The 17609-nt window shown below is 37.3% G+C and overlaps 2 protein-coding genes and 1 long non-coding RNA gene across 3 annotated transcripts; 1 reads left to right on the top strand and 2 right to left on the bottom strand.

The window, feature by feature from the left end:
• Positions 1-1552: 1552 nt before the first annotated feature.
• Positions 1553-2611, bottom strand: LOC126584547 (uncharacterized). Its single transcript, XM_050248893.1, has 3 exons — positions 2413-2611; positions 2131-2277; positions 1553-1629 (listed from the first exon to the last, which is right to left on the bottom strand). The coding sequence occupies exons 1-3, from the start codon at positions 2609-2611 to the stop codon at positions 1553-1555; spliced, it is 423 nt and encodes a 140-aa protein (XP_050104850.1).
• Positions 2612-4850: 2239 nt separating this feature from the next.
• Positions 4851-6049, bottom strand: LOC126587262 (uncharacterized). Its single transcript, XR_007611016.1, has 2 exons — positions 5875-6049; positions 4851-5131 (listed from the first exon to the last, which is right to left on the bottom strand). It is a non-coding gene; the product is annotated as an uncharacterized LOC126587262 (long non-coding RNA).
• Positions 6050-14348: 8299 nt separating this feature from the next.
• LOC126587251 (pentatricopeptide repeat-containing protein At1g28690, mitochondrial-like) lies at positions 14349-16365 on the top strand. Its single transcript, XM_050252289.1, has one exon. It carries the CDS (start codon positions 14364-14366, stop codon positions 15942-15944), a length of 1581 nt encoding a protein of 526 aa, XP_050108246.1. The 5' UTR covers positions 14349-14363; the 3' UTR covers positions 15945-16365.
• Positions 16366-17609: the final 1244 nt, after the last annotated feature.

Here is a 17609-nt window from a genome sequence, read left to right as displayed (position 1 = left end):
GACAAGGTGGGAACAACCCATGTCAGCTCTTTCCGTTCTTCTAGAACGGTCTTTTCTCCCCCTAACGATGGGAAGACTGTCTCATCAAAATGACAATCAGCAAAACGAGCTGTAAACATATCACCTGTCAAGGGTTCCAAATATCTAATAATAGATGGTGAATCAAAACCCACATAAATTCCCAGTCTACGCTGAGGTCCCATTTTCGTGCGTTGCGGGGGTGCAATAGGCACATAAACAGCACAACCAAAAACTCGTAAATGTGAAATGTTTGGCTGATGTCCAAACACGAGTTGTATTGAGGAGTATTGGTGGTTGGCTATAGGTCTCAATCGAACCAATGATGCAGCATGTAGAATGGCATGTCCCCATGCAGAAACTGGCAATTTGGTTTTCATAAGCAGAGTGCGGGCTATTAACTGAAGCCGCTTGATCAATGCTTCTGCTAAGCCATTTTGAGTATGGACATGAGGAACAGGGTGTTCAACATCAATGCCCAATGTCATGCAGTAATCATCAAAGGTTTGAGACGTAAATTCACCAGCGTTATCAAGTCGGATTGATTTAATGGGATAATCTGGGAATTGTGCTCGTAACTTAGTTATCTGAGCAAGAAGTCTCGCAAAAGCTACATTCCGAGTAGACAAGAGACAAACATGTGACCATCTAGTGGATGCATCAACCAAAACCATAAAATATCGAAATGGTCCACAAGATGGTTGAATAGGTCCACATATATCCCCTTGAATTCTTTGTAGAAATGATGGGGATTCAGCATCAACCTTTAGTTGTGATGGTCTAATTACCAACTTCCCTTGAGAACAAGCCTTGCAAGGGTTATCATTTGAGATAGCAATGTCTCTGCTCAATAATGGATGTCCATTAGAGTTGGTAATGATCCTACGCATCATGGTGGATCCTGGATGACCCAGACGGTCATGCCAAAGCATGTAAACCTTTGAATCAGTGAACTTCTGGTTCATGATAGTATGTGATTCAACTGTCCTTATGTATGTATAATATAATCCACTCGAAAAACCACGCAACTTCTCCAATATACGCTTCTGGGTATCATTGGAGGTAATGCATAGATACTCCACATTTTTTGCACTTTTCGTTTCAATGTGGTATCCATTTAGACGTATGTCTTTGAAACTCAACAAATTTCGAGTAGATTGAGTAGCATACAATGCATTTTGTATGGATAATATTGTTCCATTTGGTAACATAATCTGGGCTTTCCCTGAGCCTTCAATCACATCTGAAGGTCCTGATATTGTTGTTACCCCGATTTTTGTAAGCATTAAGCTTGAGAAATACTTTCGATCACGAAGTATTGTATGTGTGGTTGCACTGTCTGCAAGACAAATATCTCCGCCATTTCTTATGTTCTGAGAATAACCACAGTTTTTATCCATGCTTTCTGAGTAAATGGAATCACAGTTAACAAACAATTTATAACAGGAAATTTACATGCCATTTTTATTGAATCTGAAAAACTAGTTTTAGACAACAAGTTCAGCATAATAAAAGTACATCAAACATAAACGATTTAGTCGGACCGATATACTTCATTCCCCCTTTCCGTAATGAAGTCTGAAACATCTAGGTGAGTTGCGTCAAATTGCCCTGATAAATCAAACACTGGATCAGGTATATCCATTGGTTTAGCTTGGTCGAGAAAATTGGTCTCGACACCCTTCTTCTTGAGGGAGGCTTGATACAACTCCACCAGATGTTTTGGGGTACGACAAGTTCGCACCCAATGCCCATTGCCACCACACCTATGGCAAGCTCCTTCAGAGTTCCTGGGAGCATTGGTCATGTTAGCTTTGCCTTTGTGACGATTCACATTTTTGAAGCTCGGGCCAGAATTATGCCTCTGAACCTGGTTGTGAAACTGACCACCATGGTTCTTGCCTTTCTTATTCCATCGACCTCGTTTGTGGCCACGTCCTTGTTTATGATAATTACCACCAGAGGATGTGGCGTTCACTTCGAGGGAAGTATCATTTACTTCTGGGAATGGTGCAGATCCAGTAGGTCGGGAATTATGGTTTTTCATCAGGAGCTCATTGTTCTGTTCAGCTACCAGGAGCACAGATATCAGCTGGTTGTATTCAGTGTAGCCTCGCGCTCTATACTGCTGCTGCAGGAGCACGTTATTGGCATGAAATGTGCTGTAAGTCTTTTCCAGCAATATTTCATCAGTAATGGTATCCCCACAGAGCTTCATCTGAGAGGTAATCCTGAACAACGCAGAATTGTACTCCGCCACTGATTTGAAATCCTGAATTCTCAGGTGAGACCACTCATAACGAGCTTTTGGAAGAATCACCGTTGTCTGGTGATTATATCTGCTTCGCAAGGCCTCCCAGAGAGCTAACGGATCTTCAACCGTTAAGTACTCACTCTTTAGTGCCTCATCAAGATGGCGGCGAATAAAGATCATAGCCTTCGCCCAATTTTGAGAAGATGAGCTGCTTTCTTCCCTGATGGTATCTCCAAGATTCCCTGCTTCCAGATGGATCTTGGTATCAAGTACCCAAGTAAGGTAATTCTTCCCGGTAATGTCCAGGGCAGCATATTCAAGCTTAGCCAAGTTCGTCATTTTCTTTTCTGAAAGAAAATGAGATGTGTAAGAACTTGTAGTAATATGTATTCCTAGAGGAATGTGATGTTAGAACTTCTGGTTCTTACAAATTTTTCATTTTGATCTTCAGGCCAAAATGATAAGCACTCGAAACTTCTGGCTCGAGATTTTCAGGGTGAATGAGAAGGGCGATTGTACCGCACCATTCTCATTGAAAGAATGTAACATGGAATGGGCGATTATTCCACACCACTCAAGTAGCAAGAAAATTGAAATACGCAGAGCAGGGTGGGCGATTATACTGCACCACCTAAAATTGCAATGAAATTAAACAACAAGTAAATTTAAATTTGGAGAACAAGGAGGGCGATTATACCGCACCACCTAAAATTGCAATGAAATTAAATAACAAGTAAATTTAAATTTGAAGAGCAAGGAGGGCGATTATACCGCTCCACCTGAAATTTGCAGTAAAATTAAATAACAGGTAAATTTAAATTTGAAGAGCAAGGAGGGCGATTATACCGCTCCACCTGAAATTTGCAGTAAAATTAAATAACAGGTAAATTTAAATTTGAAGAGCAAGGAGGGCGATTATACCGCTCCACCTGAAATTTGCAGTAAAAGTAGATCTGCAGTCCAAGATAGGCGATGATACCGCACCATCTTGGATCGCAGTAAGATGAAATTTGCAGTTCAAGGTGGGCGATTGTACCGCACCATCTTGGATTGCAGTAAAATCAATATAAATATTATGTTAGTAATCAATATCCAAACCAAACAAGTAATCAAAGATGTATGTAACCGCTAGTTGGAGAACTACGAGCAGGCATGGAGCAAATAGTTCGTCGCGAGGATATACCACACAGTTGAGGCAGATGAAGAAGATGAACAGGAAAAACCTTAGAGGAAACATTTTTTTTTTTTTCGTTCGGCGGAGAGAAATGAGAGAATGATTTCCTTTATTGTTTAGTGAATGTAAATGAGACATGGTTATACTTAGAGACTCGTGCTGATAACGTGTTATAAAAATGTAAAAGTTATAGAAAGATAACCTTTATTCGGGATAGGAACGAAGCAGTTGCAGAGTATTATACCAATACAAGCTGTTGCAGAGGAAGTAATGTATATTATTACTATTAGATATTTTTCTCTTCCTTTTCTCTCTACTCAGTTGAACGTTCGTAAAGCTCTATTTATAGAGCATCACCATGGAAACAAACAAAAACCCTATTAAGCATATGATATGTCTACTGTATGCATGTGGGCATACATTATTATACTATTTACAACACATTGTAGAAAATAAAAATATATATAGATTTTTAAGATACTATTGGAGTTTTAATTGATTTCAACAGACATGTAGACTTTTAGTGAATTTTCTAAGTTAAGATTTTTTTAGGTGAAAATTGGCACACCCCGAACCAGAATGTCCATCTAGACTTCGAATCGAGCTATGTTAGCCTACACCAGAAGGGTGGCGAAGTCATAAAGTGTAGTGATGTGGATAATGTGAGTAAACCTAAAAGTGCCTAAACGGAAGAGTGTGCATGTGAGCGAGAATGAACCAATTTCACACGTGATGTCAGAGCATAAGTAAAGTACTGTAAATGTAAAAGAGGAATTATACCTTCCAGAGTATTCCCATAACAACGTTTTGCCAAAAATCCTCGTCAACATGAAGGTTCTGCTACTAAAACCTGAAGGGGCGAAAAACAAAGGTGAATGGGCCTAAAAATAAAACTATGTAAAACTTTTTTGAAAACGTAATAACTCATCGCCGTAAAACAAGTATAGTTTCCAAATACATACTACGTATAGTATGAAAATACTTACCGTAGCCTACAATTTCTCAAGAATTCAATACATTACAGTATTTCGTAAATAACCACTTAACGTCTGGTAATCACATAATCTCGCATAAACAAACATATCATATCGAGTGCTCATTGACATATGTTGACACATGAGTTCATACAGATGTATTCTGACATGAACAAGACTGGTTGTGATAATAATTTACACTCTAGTACTACAATCACTTGAAGACTTGTGCTATGTGCATCACACACGAATCCTAATTGCCTATAGCAATCTAGGACAGGATTGGCACCTACAATGGATTCAAATTGAGCGTATAGTGCAATGTGAACATACACGTGAAGACTGGCCCTGGCCCAAGCAAGTACTAACACCAGTGTAGCACACGATGAGCAGATAAAGTAAATAAAATCATACAGCAGTAAATCGATAATTCCTTTCGACATAATACTATTCATGACCATAAATATAATTAAGGCATCCCGTAATAATATGCATACATCTTGTAGGATTATTTCATAATTTCCCAACAATACGACATTTCTTATAAATGTTAATTTAATTATGGCAATCACGTAGAAAATTCATTAATAAATATATATGTGGAAACTAACCAATATATATACTATATAAAAGAAAAGACTCACTCACAGATACTTGCGAAGTCGTAACCGTTCAAACTAGGAAGGCCGGAGTCTTCAATAGTAATTGCACCTAAGCATAATATTAGAACCCATTAGTATAAAACTCAACAAAAACGATTAAATTTGGAAAAACGGAGTGCGGATTTGGGATCAAGGCGTCGAAATATGCTAAGAAGAGTTTCGAACGTAAAAGTCAACGGCCAACTCCAAAAAGTCAACGAGCCACCTTGGTGATCAACTACGTTAAATCTTCAGAATTTCACTAAACGGATATCAAAAATGGACTCAAGACGTCAAAATTAGTATATGAGGGTTTCCGAGAAAATTTTGAAAAAGTCAACGCAAGAATATTTCAGGAATATTGCAAAGAGTATTTCAAATCCATTTTGGAATTGGCTGGGATCCCAATTTCGGATCTGGATCCGAGTTTATTGGTTCTTTTTTTATAAATTCAGGTTGAGTCAACCCGTTGGGCTTGCAGGTTGAACCCACGGACCCAATGAAGAAGAACACTGGTATTTTGGCCGGAAAACTTCCCGAGCTTCATTTGAGCTCGATTCTTAACTATTTTCAATGAAATAAAAGTCAAAATGAAGCTTAAGAGATCAGGAACAAGTTTATACCAAAATGAGGTTGAGCTGATGTCGGGATCAGTCGAAAAAAACCTACAAAGACTGGGTTCCTCACTGGAAAACTGGGGAGTGTTTTCCCTGAGTGGTTTATGCACCCAAGCACCACCAAATTGTCTCAAAAACAACCTAATCGTAGTCCTAAACACGATATATGAAGATTTAGAGTGGTTTTCGAACTTACCTTGTTGGAGATGGCGAGAACTCGTCGAATTAGGTTTTTGCACATGATGGTATTGTGCAACGAGGGAGAGAGAGAAAATAAGGGGTTTCTCCCCGTTCTGGTTTCATAGGACTTGCATGGGAGGGAGTGGTGGTGGTAGTGTTGATGGAGGTCAATGACCGGTGATGTGTGTGTGTCTGTGTTTACGGGGAGGAGAGAGAACGTTCGAGTGTGGGGAGGAAAAGAGGACACATGGCAGTGGAAGAGAAGTGAGGTGGGGGTCCCATGGCTAAAAATTAATTAATAAAATATCCTTTAAAAAATTATTAAAATAATGATATAATAATATAAAATTTTGAATAAATATATAAAATATAAAATAGTAATCTTTACAAAAGTATTTTTCGGATTCGTAGTTCCATACAATCTTCATCGTAACTTCGATTTCGATCCGCTTACGCCTACACGTTTGTACTGTCGAGTACTTTGAGAATACGTAAAATAGTAGCTTGTATACGTCACGAAAAGACAATCAACGAAAGTCAACAATCTCTCCTCTTTAAAATTAATAAAGTCATAAAACCAGGGACGGGTTGTTACAAAAATGGTAGTGGATTTTATTAGATACTAAGGATCCAATATTAAAAGAAGGCATCTTAGATAATATTTAGAGGTTCCTCAAACCAACAAGAAGTAAAATTAAAAAATAAAGTCAACTTGACCGATATGTGCGCCACTATGTTTGTGGATTTGTTAAAGCCTTACATATACATTTTAGAATTCCTCTCCAAATCCACCAAAATATCATTGTTACAATTCTTTAAAATCAAATTTTAACTGAACACACTTGTACTTTTGTACATTTCTTAAAAATCATAATTTTTTTTAACAAACGATATTTCTAAAAAATCTTTTTTTTTTTTACTTAATGATAATATTTGGTTCAAATACACTTTTGACGACAATCGAACCTAAAACTTCTCACCTATAAATAAAGAGTAATACCATTAGACCGTACTACTAAATGACGTCTTAAAAATCATGCTTAAATACACATGAATTTCCATAAACTTTTATAACTCCTTTAAAATCCCAATGAAATACCCTAAAACTTTCAACTTTTCTAAATCATCTAAAATTCTGGGTGAATACACCACCTTTAATTACTCAATCGATGTTTATCTTATGGCTTATCCATAATCCACTTCAGGTCTTTTCATCCAAGGTGGAATCCTATAAACAGATAACGAATGCATTAGCACATCAGCTGCATCAGCCTAGCTAGCTATCTAGATATATTCCATCCAATAATCTTTCTAGTTTACCTCAGCAGCATGATCTTATCTAATTAACCATTGAAGAATCCATATATCTATGTCATCAACTGTAAGAGACAGTGGCAGTTCTACTTGATTTGCATGGGATTAGAATTGCAACCAAGTCACTATTGCATTATAATTTAGATCCAGCAATCGTAATTAAGATCAGAAAAGAGGTGTTGCTTTTTGGATCCCCGATTATATAATTAACCCTCATCATCTGCATGGCCAAATATACACATGGGGCAGGCTTGGACTTACATGATATATATCTAGCTAGTGATCCAGGCAACTGAGAAACGACAACTCATCACACGTACAAATTATAACAAGACAGCAACTGATTACACCTCATCCACTGAGTTAATCAGATAAAACCAATAATCCACAATATCCACACCGTAAACCCTAAAATCTATAAATTACCACAAAATTTAATTGTAGTGAATACTTGCGCAGTAATCTTAATTTTGAGGATGACAAAACGTGTATGCTTCTTGTTGTGCATTGTTACTTTGGTTTTGCTTTTATCAGCGAGGAGTGGAGAAACTCGGCCTCTCATGAGGAGGAATAAGTACGTAAGCCAAAAATCTTTCCGGGCTTCAACTCACGTTGTCCGCAAATCAAGCGAGTTCGACGATCAGATGCGAGTGAGTCCTGGAGGGCCTGACCCACGTCATCATTAAAACCTAATCAGTTTCCAGCTTATATAGTTCACTCTCTCTCTCTCTGTTTTTCCTCTTATTTTTTGGGGATAGATCGATGTGTGGTGGAACGAGTATGAGTATGTCCTGCTTAATCAGGGATTAATTGCAGGCGGTTAACCTGTTTTCAATGTATCCGAATGAAAATAAAATGCACTCTAATTTTTGGTATGAAAACATTGCTAATCAATGATGGATTTACAGCACTTTATAGCTGAACATGTATCAAGGGAGCGATTTCACTGTATTCGGAATATGCACAACTATTAGACGTTACTGTCTCAATTAAATTACAATACGTCGATTCGTTTTTTTTACTAATATACATTAAAGGTGAAGCATATCAACCAATGAAATGGTACATCACATAACTTGTGTTTCCATGACTTACTTAAGTTTATGGTATATATAGCACAGAGCATATGCTATCTTCAACGACAAACAATATATATGCGGTTCTCTCATATATATAAGAAAGCATATATATGTATCTTGTCTCCAGAAGATCCAACTTCCCTTGGAGATTGTGTAGTTTATAGTTGTTATTAATTTGTTATGAACTAGTTAACAAGAAGTCCGTACATCCCTTGGGTTTACAGATATAATAGTTATTTTCAGTCAATGTGTTTATGTTGTAAGTTGTACATGTACCAATGGAAAATCGAAATACCTAGTTATATAGCTACGCATGAAGACATACACGTATATTCAGATGGAGATATAACTTGTATGTTTGAGATGGTGACACTTGTCAAAAGATTAGAGAGGTAGTTAGTTTGTTAGGATAATGTGAGTTGTATAAAAACTATCTCAGTGTTTCTTCACTACCAAGAAATGAAAATCAAGAATTAACTTTCTTTCTCTTCTCCCTCTAACTCTTCAACTTCATCTTCTTCTCATCTTCATCTTCAACTTCATCTTCTTCACATCTTCATCTGCTATATTTCTATGGATTAACATGGTATCCATCACCAGTGTTGCTGATCACGCTTGATCTTCGATCCAATTCTTGCTTCTGCTTCTCTAATTTGATAATTCGGCTCCTTCTCTTCTGTGATCAACAACTAAGATCGGTTCATCTATGCATGAATTTGAAGGGAGGGGGGGGGGGAGTGGGGGAGGGAGGTGATAGAGATATAACTTGTATGTTTGAGATATTGGTGACACTTGTCAAAAGGTACTTAGTTTCTTAGGATATTGTGAGTTGTATAAAGACTACCTCAGTGTATTTCTTAACTACTAATTAATGAATACCAAGAACTTTTGTTGGCCTTTCTTTCTCGTCTCTCTGTAACTCTTCAACTTCATCTTCTTCACATCTTCAGATGCTATATTTCTATAGATTAACATATTCTTCATGGAGATTTTGTACCTGCTGTGTACTAATGCTGCTGCTGTTTTCTAGTGTTGAAACTCGGCCTCTCAATCCGAGTGAGCTCCCAGTCAAAAAACAAAACAATCCGAGTCAGCTGGAGAAGAGGAACGTAACCAGGTCGAGTCAAGCAAGTGCTAGGGAACTACTGAACATTTGGTTGAGAAAACAAGAGACGCGCAGAGAACTCATTACAATCCGAAGCAATTGAGTCCGGGAGGTCCTGATCCTAGACATCATTCCAAAAATCAGTAGTCTAGCTACACTAGCATACACATGTTTGGGTTTTGAGTGTATTTTACATGAGTGCATGTGCTCCAAACCAGAAAATGATGTTGTTGAAACCTTGAGGAACTTGTTATGAGCGTTGATTATCGATCGTTGCATAGAGAAGTTACTAGAACTACAAGTAATGCATAATTCATGGGTTTCAAAATGAAAAAGTACGAGCAGTTGAGCAATAGGTACCTAATTTTGTTCCTGTTTCAGGTGTCAAGGTAGGGGAAAGAGTAAAAGAAGTAACACTTTCCAAAATATGATGGGAAAGAAATCTGAAAAACATAAAGTTTCTCTTTCATAATAGGGTTGAAAAGTACTTGGATACAGGATTTGGCTCACAACATGCATTTTTAAGTTTTATAATCGTCAACAGAAAATGATAGCTCATCCTCTTAGGGTAATACTTGGCTACTCAAAGGATGAGTAGGAGTGTTCCTAATTAAAGTTGTTCGTTACCGATTCATATCGTGTTTATGATCAGAACCATTCATATTGTAAATCACTCTACAAATATTGTCTGTCCAAAAAATCAAATAAAGTGATATCACACTTAGATGTCAAGGCATTAGGGTTTGATGAATTACCAAAGTCTTCTAATTTCTACATAGAAAGCTTGAAGTTGAACTCGCTCTCTCACAATTTAAGATTCTCATGGCATGCATGCTGTACAGATTGTGGTTCTTTGCAGGGTTTATATGTTTCTTGTTCAGTAGTCTTTTTTTTTGTTTTGTTTATGCTTGAAGCACCTTCAAATATCCAATTAAACTTCTTTCCGAAGTGTTATACAGGGAAAAGGCAACCATAATTTACAAAGTCAAACACTAATTTGTACTTTTAAACTGTATAGTAAGGGGCATCCATACCGTTTGAAGTTTGAAGCCGTGATACGTGTGTATATGGAATCATGAATCCACTAGAAGACTTGTCATTGAGATGATTCATTTCTTTCTCTTCATTGCAACGCAACGTGGCAAAGAAAATATATCAAACCATAATTTTAAAGAACAAAAACACTGATATCTATTAAACAGTGTGAGAAAAAGTCAAATTTTATCAATTAAAAGTAGGGAACTTTAACGAAAAGCATCTGGTACCGTTCACTTTAACGAAAAAACACATTTTGACACTAAAAAGTCAATCATGGTACTATTCACTTTACCCTTTATTTTGTCCTTATCATTAAAACTCAAAGTTTTCAAACTTTTTTCATTAGTTTTCCTTTAAAACTATGAAAGATAGCACGCCCCTAAAGATGATTTATACAATGCCTCTTAGCTAGATATTATAGGAGATCAAAGAGATAGAATTTTAGTAAATAAAAATATATCACAAACAAATTAAAAACGTAGAATGTTGATAAAACACGGTAAACGATACAATTCAGCCAAAAAAAAACTCCATATATCACGACAAAGTGGTAAGTTAAACTTGTGAGGCCGTTCGTTTCAAAATGACAGGTCATAGGCTCAAATCAGACATCAGAACAGAACCCAAATTTGCAAAGCTTTTTTCTTGCTGTTAGATTTTTTACTTGATCTTTGATCCATTCCGTATGATACCACATTGACAATCTTTCAATCCCTTCTAAATTGCCCCAAGTACCAGCTATGCATCAAATATATAACGTACAATCCATGTATGTGCACGCCGCGCATGCATTCTTGCGTGTGACATGTATATGTATAGTAGATTGAAATGTTAACGTCTCAAAGTTCCTTGTAAACTAATCTTGCAAAAGATAGCTAGCTAGCACAAAATTCTCTGTCTCGAATGTTTATATGTCATGATTTGTGAAAGCTAAGCCTGGTAGGTCCGAAAGAATTTGTCTAGGAGCTTAAAAGCAGAACCTATGTATGGACAAATTTTAAAGCTTGTGCAGAGTGTGCGTGCGTATAATGTAAATATATACGAGACAGACCTAGAGTGGAGAAGGAAAAGAAACCAAAACTAGGAAGTCTCTATCATCCCCATAACAAATAGGGAAGCATTAAGATTTAGGCGGAGAAAGCATTAATCCTTCCCTTTCATTGGCTGCAGAATAAAAGAAACGCGAAGGGCAAACCAATCTCCTGAGCACAAGATTAGTTTACTGTTTATGTGCACGAGGCTTAGTCTAACCACACTACTGGGGAATCAACCGTACGCACTCAAACTTTGGCCCCCAATGCTTTTTGTCGTTTGATGGAGGACGCCACCATCCCACATGTAATTATTTATGGATCAGTTTTTTGTTGTTTCATAATCCACTTGAGGTGTTTTCATCCAAGCTGGAGTCCACTGAACAGCCTAGCTAGCTAGCTAGATTACGTACTCCACCCAATCATCCTTCTAGTTTACCTCACAATATGATCATATCTAGAGAAACGCTAAAAAGATTCTTAAAAATGAGATTTTTATAAATTTTCAGTTATCTCATGTTTTTTGTATAATCTCATGCAAATATTATAAAATTGTACCAAAAACACGATGTAGCAAAGAGTTCTAAAAAATCTTACTTTAAGAAGATCTCCTTAACATTTCTTTCATATTTAATTAACCATATATCTCGTGTCATCAACTGTCAAAGACGGTGGCAGTTCTACTCAATTTGCAGGGGCTAGAAATGACAACCACGTCACTATTGCATTGGATTTAGATCACAGCAACCGTAATTAAGATCAGAAAAGAGGTGTTACCTTTTGGATCCCCGATTATATAATTAAGCCTCATCATCTGCTTGGCCAATTATATCTGGCAGACTTGGACTTATATGATATCTAGCTAGTGATCCAGGCAACTGAAAAACGACAACTCATCACACGTACAAATTATAACACGACAATAACTGACAACTCATCATCCACTGAGTTAATCATATGAAAACAATAATCAATCCACTATATATCCACACCCTAAATGCTAAATCTATAAATTACCACAAATAATTGTAATGAACACTCGCAAGTCTTAATTTTGAGGATGACGAAACTTGTGTTGTATGCTTCTTGTTGTTCATTGTTCCTCTGATTTTGCTTTTATCAGGGAGGAGTGCAGAAACTCGGCCTCTCATGAGGAGGAATAAGTACGTAGGCCAAATATCTTTCCGGGCTTCATTTCAAATTGTCCGCAAATTAAGTGAGTTAGACCACCCGATGAGAGTGAGTCCTGGAGGACCGACTCACATTCATTATTAAACCCTAATCAGTTTCCAGCTTATATAGTTCTCTCTCTCACTCTCTCTCTCTCTCTCTCTCTCTATTAGATCCGAAGAGATTAGTACAGTCCAGCAAATAAGCAGATCAATCTGCCATTAGGACATGATTTGCTGCATTCCACGATTCACTCTTTCCCTCTCTCCTTACTGTTGTTATTGTAATTTATTACTTGCCTTCTACGACTTTACATAATCAACTGTTGTAATCTATATACATACACAATCTATGAAAATGAAATGCAGCTAATCAATGGTGGATTTATAGCACTTTATATCTGTTCATGTATCAAAGAAGCGATTTCAGTGTATTCGGAATATACGACTATGTGATGTTATTGCTTCAGTTATTAATTTGGTACGAACTAATTACCAAGAAGTTCGTACATCCCTTGGATCGATTTACAGATATAGTAGTTACTTCAGGCAATGTGTTTATGTTACAAGTTGTACACATGTACCAATAGAAAATCGAAATACCTAGTTTTGAGGTTCCATCATAAAACCATTGGCAATATAGGAAGTAATTTAACTTATTTAATTATAAGCTCATGCAATGTCTTTCCTCCCATTAATGGGGGATTTATTCTCAACTCGCACTCGCACCCTCACATTATTTTTTTATTTTTTCATTTTTTCAAATTTTCAAATTTAACACGTGGACAATACAAATGGAATGATGTAGAGAACGTGTGACCGTTTGGCTTCACACGTGGGACAACTTTCTTTGATACCATGAAGAAAGCTAAGGTTCCACCATAAAACTAATTAACAATATAGGAAGTAGTCCAACTTACTTATAAGCCTATAAAATGTCCCTCATTCCATCAACGTGAAATTCATTCTCTACAATACTAAACCAACTCAACGGCTGTAATCACTTTTAGTGAAAGGGATTAGCTTTGAGCCTTTTCAGTTAGAGGATTAGCTTATTAAGCAAGAAGTACACATCAGAGCAAGTCATCGTACTACTTCATCAGCCTATATTTTTTTTTGTCCCGCTCAGAGCAATGAACACCAAATCTGGAACTAAGCTTTGAGCCTTGATACATTGGGTGACAGCGGCAACTTTACTTGCATGAATCATCATCTGACATCTCATCTCTTTCTCTGCACTTTGAAATAAGCCCACATGTTTAGAGTAGGATTTTCTCCCCACATATTCTCATCCTCTTTCCTTCCCTCCTCTCACACATTACTTTTTGTCTTATTGTCCTCCTCCATTTTCCTCAGCTCAATTTGTAGAACGGTCAAACTAATGAATACCAAATCTAATACAAAGGAAGGTCAGCTTTTACTATTTGTAGGACAACATGAAATCGATGGACACAATTTGAGCGTTGAAAAACACTTTCAAACGAGCCTAAAGACTAAATACTGTTTACTTGAAAATTTGAGTTTAGCATACTTTCTTTTTTCTGCGCACGTCTATTTATCTATGTCTATATTTGTGATTTGTTCTTTTTTGATATTTGAAATCACATATGCGTGTATTCATATGTGACAAATGGCATGCACCCTTTGAAGTTGATGGGCCTATGGGCCACCACGCTTGGGCCTAGTGCAAGAGTTGAGCTCAACCTTCTGCCATCGAACTTTGGGCCCCAAACAAAACCCAAATTAGATAACGAGATCCAACGGTGCAAATGAAAAAATGGAAAAGTACCAACAACCAGACCGTCGATCACCAGAAAATGCCTCCCCAGCCAAATCAAAATTTACCGCCACCACGAAGCTCCGTCTCCCAAACAATCGCCACCAGTCTATCATCTGCTCTGCAACACTTCATCAATTCAGATAACCCTTCGCATGGCCGAAAGATCCATACCCGGATTCTCAAATCCGGGTTCCGACCCAATGTCAATATTTCCATCAAACTCCTTATACTCCACCTCAAATGTGGTTCATTGGCTTATGCACGCCAAGTGTTTGATGAATTGCCTGCACAGACTCTTTCCGCTTATAATTACTTGATCGGCGGATACCTCAAACGTGGGAAGGTAGAAGAATCGCTTAACTTGGTTCGGGGACTGGTTTTATCTGGTGAGAAGCTTGATGGGTATACGTTTTCGATGATCTTGAGAGCCTCTACTTGTGCTGGTGATGTTGCATTGCCGCGTAATTTAGGAAGAGTAGTGCATGGCCAGATGATAAGAACAGATGTTGCGCCTGATGAGGTACTTTATACAGCACTCGTCGACTCATACGTTAAGAATGGGAAGGTCCGTTATGCGAGGACTGTGTTTGATATGATGTTGGAAAAGAATGTTATATGTTCTACATCGATGATTTCTGGGTACATGAATCAAGGCTCTGTGGAGGATGCTGAAGATATATTCAGGAAAACTGTTGAAAAAGATGTGGTGGTATTTAACGCAATGATTGAAGGTTACAGCAAATCGGTTGAGTATGCTAGGAGATCACTTGACGTTTACATTGACATGCAACGGTTGAATTTCCAACCTAATCTCTCTACCTTTGCTAGTGTTATTGGAGCTTGCTCGGTGTTGGCATCGTTTGAAGTTGGCCAACAAGTCCAAAGTCATCTTATGAAGACTGGATTGTTTTTGGACGTAAAGATGGGAAGTGCTCTTATTGACATGTACTCAAAATGCGGAAGAGTTGAGGATGCTCGGAGAATTTTTGACCACATGCCCCAAAAAAATGTGTTTTCATGGACTTCAATGATCGATGGTTATGGGAAGAACGGATATCCTGATGAAGCACTTGAGTTCTTTAGTATAATGCAAAGGAAACACCAAATTGAACCCAATTTTGTCACATTCCTCAGTGCGCTATCAGCTTGCGGACATGCTGGGCTAGTTGACAAAGGCCTTGAGATCTTTGAAAGCATGGATAGGGACTACTCATTGAAACCAAGGATGGAGCATTTTGCTTGCATGGTTGATCTCTTGGGACGTGCAGGGAGTTTACGTCAAGCGTGGGAGTTTGCAATGGGGATGCCCAAGAAGCCCAATTCCGATGTTTGGGCTGCTCTTCTTAGTTCAAGCACATTACATGGTGATGTTGAGATGGCAAATATAGCTGCCAAGGAACTTTTTAAGTTGAATCCTGATGGTCGGCCTGGGGCATATGTTGCATTCTCGAATACTTTAGCAGCCGCTGGGAAATGGGAAAGTGTAATTGAGCTTAGAGAGAAAATGAAGTCAAGCGGGATATCTAAAGACACCGCCTGTAGCTGGATTGGTACTGATAGTGGTTGCTGAGCTTTCACATGGTTAAAGACAAGTTCACTGCAAAGACTAAAGAGAGCGGGCAATGTTGAAGCTGTAGGGAGCCTGAAGACAAGCCTCCTAGCTCAGTTTTGAAACTGGCGAACAAATTAACGGGTGCTAACTCAGCCGGTGTCTCATTGAGCTCACGCAAGCGGACTGCTCGGGCTTTCAAGGGAGAATAGAATGTTGCTTAATTGGACAAGCCATAACCATTTTCAGAGGTAATTTTCTGTGGAATGGGAATATATAGTTAGCAGTCAGTAATTCAAGTTTTTTCACTCTCAAAGCTAAACCACAGAATGATTTGCTGTTCAATAATTAAATAATCACCTAATTGTATTTGTACATTAATCGGCTCTGTGGTGACCATCAAAATGTCAATTTATGGGATCATTTAAAAGTGTTTTTAAAATGATTGAAAGAGTTTTTAAAGAAAATGTTTTTTGATTTTAAAACACTTAAAATGCTTCTTGCAATTGCAAGAAGCACTAATTATGTGTTTTTTGGGAAAGACACTCTTTTCAGGATTCACTTGCATTTTTAAGAATTGGTACTAAAAATATTTTTACCAAAGGTGTTTTCAGCTATTTTGAAAATTCTTCTAGATGCTAATATCTTTCCACGCAAAGCTCTGAGTTTCCTCATCCTAATATCGCTTGAATTAAAAAAAAATAATAATAAAAAAAAAGCTTTAATACAGCCGAAAAATGTTAAAACAGGTATTGGATTCTTTGAATGATTATATTTGCAAAATAAAATGCAAGTCCAAGTGGAGGTAGGAGTCGGAAAAGGAGGCTCGTTGGTCAAGGAAAGTAGCAGATTGACCTGGGAATGTATTATTGGTTTGTTTCGCATATCACAAAGATGCTTTTTTTTCTCTTCCAAATTTCTCTGCATATAAAACGAAAAAAATTACAGTTTCCAACGTCTTGTTTCTTTTTGGGCACCCGAGTTTGGTCAAAGTAAGTAAAACAATGGGTTATACTCCATGAACTCAAGTTTGTTTTCTCCAAGTTAGGATATGATTACTTAAAACGAATGAGAATCGAAATTATTTTAGAGCTCGTTTACTATCAGTAATGAAAATGAAAAGAGAGAGAATATGTTCTCTTTAGGACTTTTTTTGCATTTATTTGCACAGAACTCGTAGCGAGATTAACTAAAATCCGTAATAGAATAACACAATTTCATAAATTTGTTTAACTAGAGAGATGTGTCAATCCAATTCCCTTTCCTTACATTTTTGTCTATTTCGAAATTATCCGACTCTTTATTCTCGAACTACTGATAAGTGAACGAACCCTTAATTCTTACATTTCACACGTTTCAGTTCACTTTTTATATTTTTTTCATGTGTTTACTTGCATGTAAAGAATCAAACAAGTTAACTTCCTCTTAAAATACGTAATCAAATCCAATTTACTTCTTATTTCTATGCCCTTATTGTAATATCTTAATGAAATAAAAAAAATACATACAAGATAAACAAATCGTGTGGAGGAGGTGATCGTAACCGTTGTTACTATAAATTCCATAAAAATAAACGACCAGGATGGGCTACAAGCGACGGACGTTTCCGAAAATATATAGGAATTCTTTGTGGATTAGGGTGTAAGGGCGGCAGCAGAATACAAGTCCTTGTTTAACTCCGTCAAA

This window comes from Malus sylvestris, chromosome 10 (assembly GCF_916048215.2).
Source record: "Malus sylvestris chromosome 10, drMalSylv7.2, whole genome shotgun sequence".
In the NCBI taxonomy this organism is placed as follows: Eukaryota; Viridiplantae; Streptophyta; class Magnoliopsida; order Rosales; family Rosaceae; genus Malus; species Malus sylvestris.
Note: the sequence above shows the minus strand (reverse complement) of the source record. Positions and strands in the feature narration are given on the sequence as shown.

Excerpts from the sequence above, each read along its gene's own strand:
- LOC126584547 (XM_050248893.1), bottom strand. The coding sequence starts at position 2,611 with ATGACGAACTTGGCTAAGCTTGAATATGCTGCCCTGGACATTACCGGG. Across the intron at positions 2,278-2,412 it reads TCTTGATGAGGCACTAAAGA|TGGCGGAGTACAATTCTGCG; the intron begins GTGAGTACTTAA and ends ATTTCAAATCAG. Across the intron at positions 1,630-2,130 it reads GCAGCAGTATAGAGCGCGAG|GGCAATTTGACGCAACTCAC; the intron begins GCTACACTGAAT and ends TTGATTTATCAG.
- LOC126587251 (XM_050252289.1), top strand. The coding sequence starts at position 14,364 with ATGAAAAAATGGAAAAGTACCAACAACCAGACCGTCGATCACCAGAAA.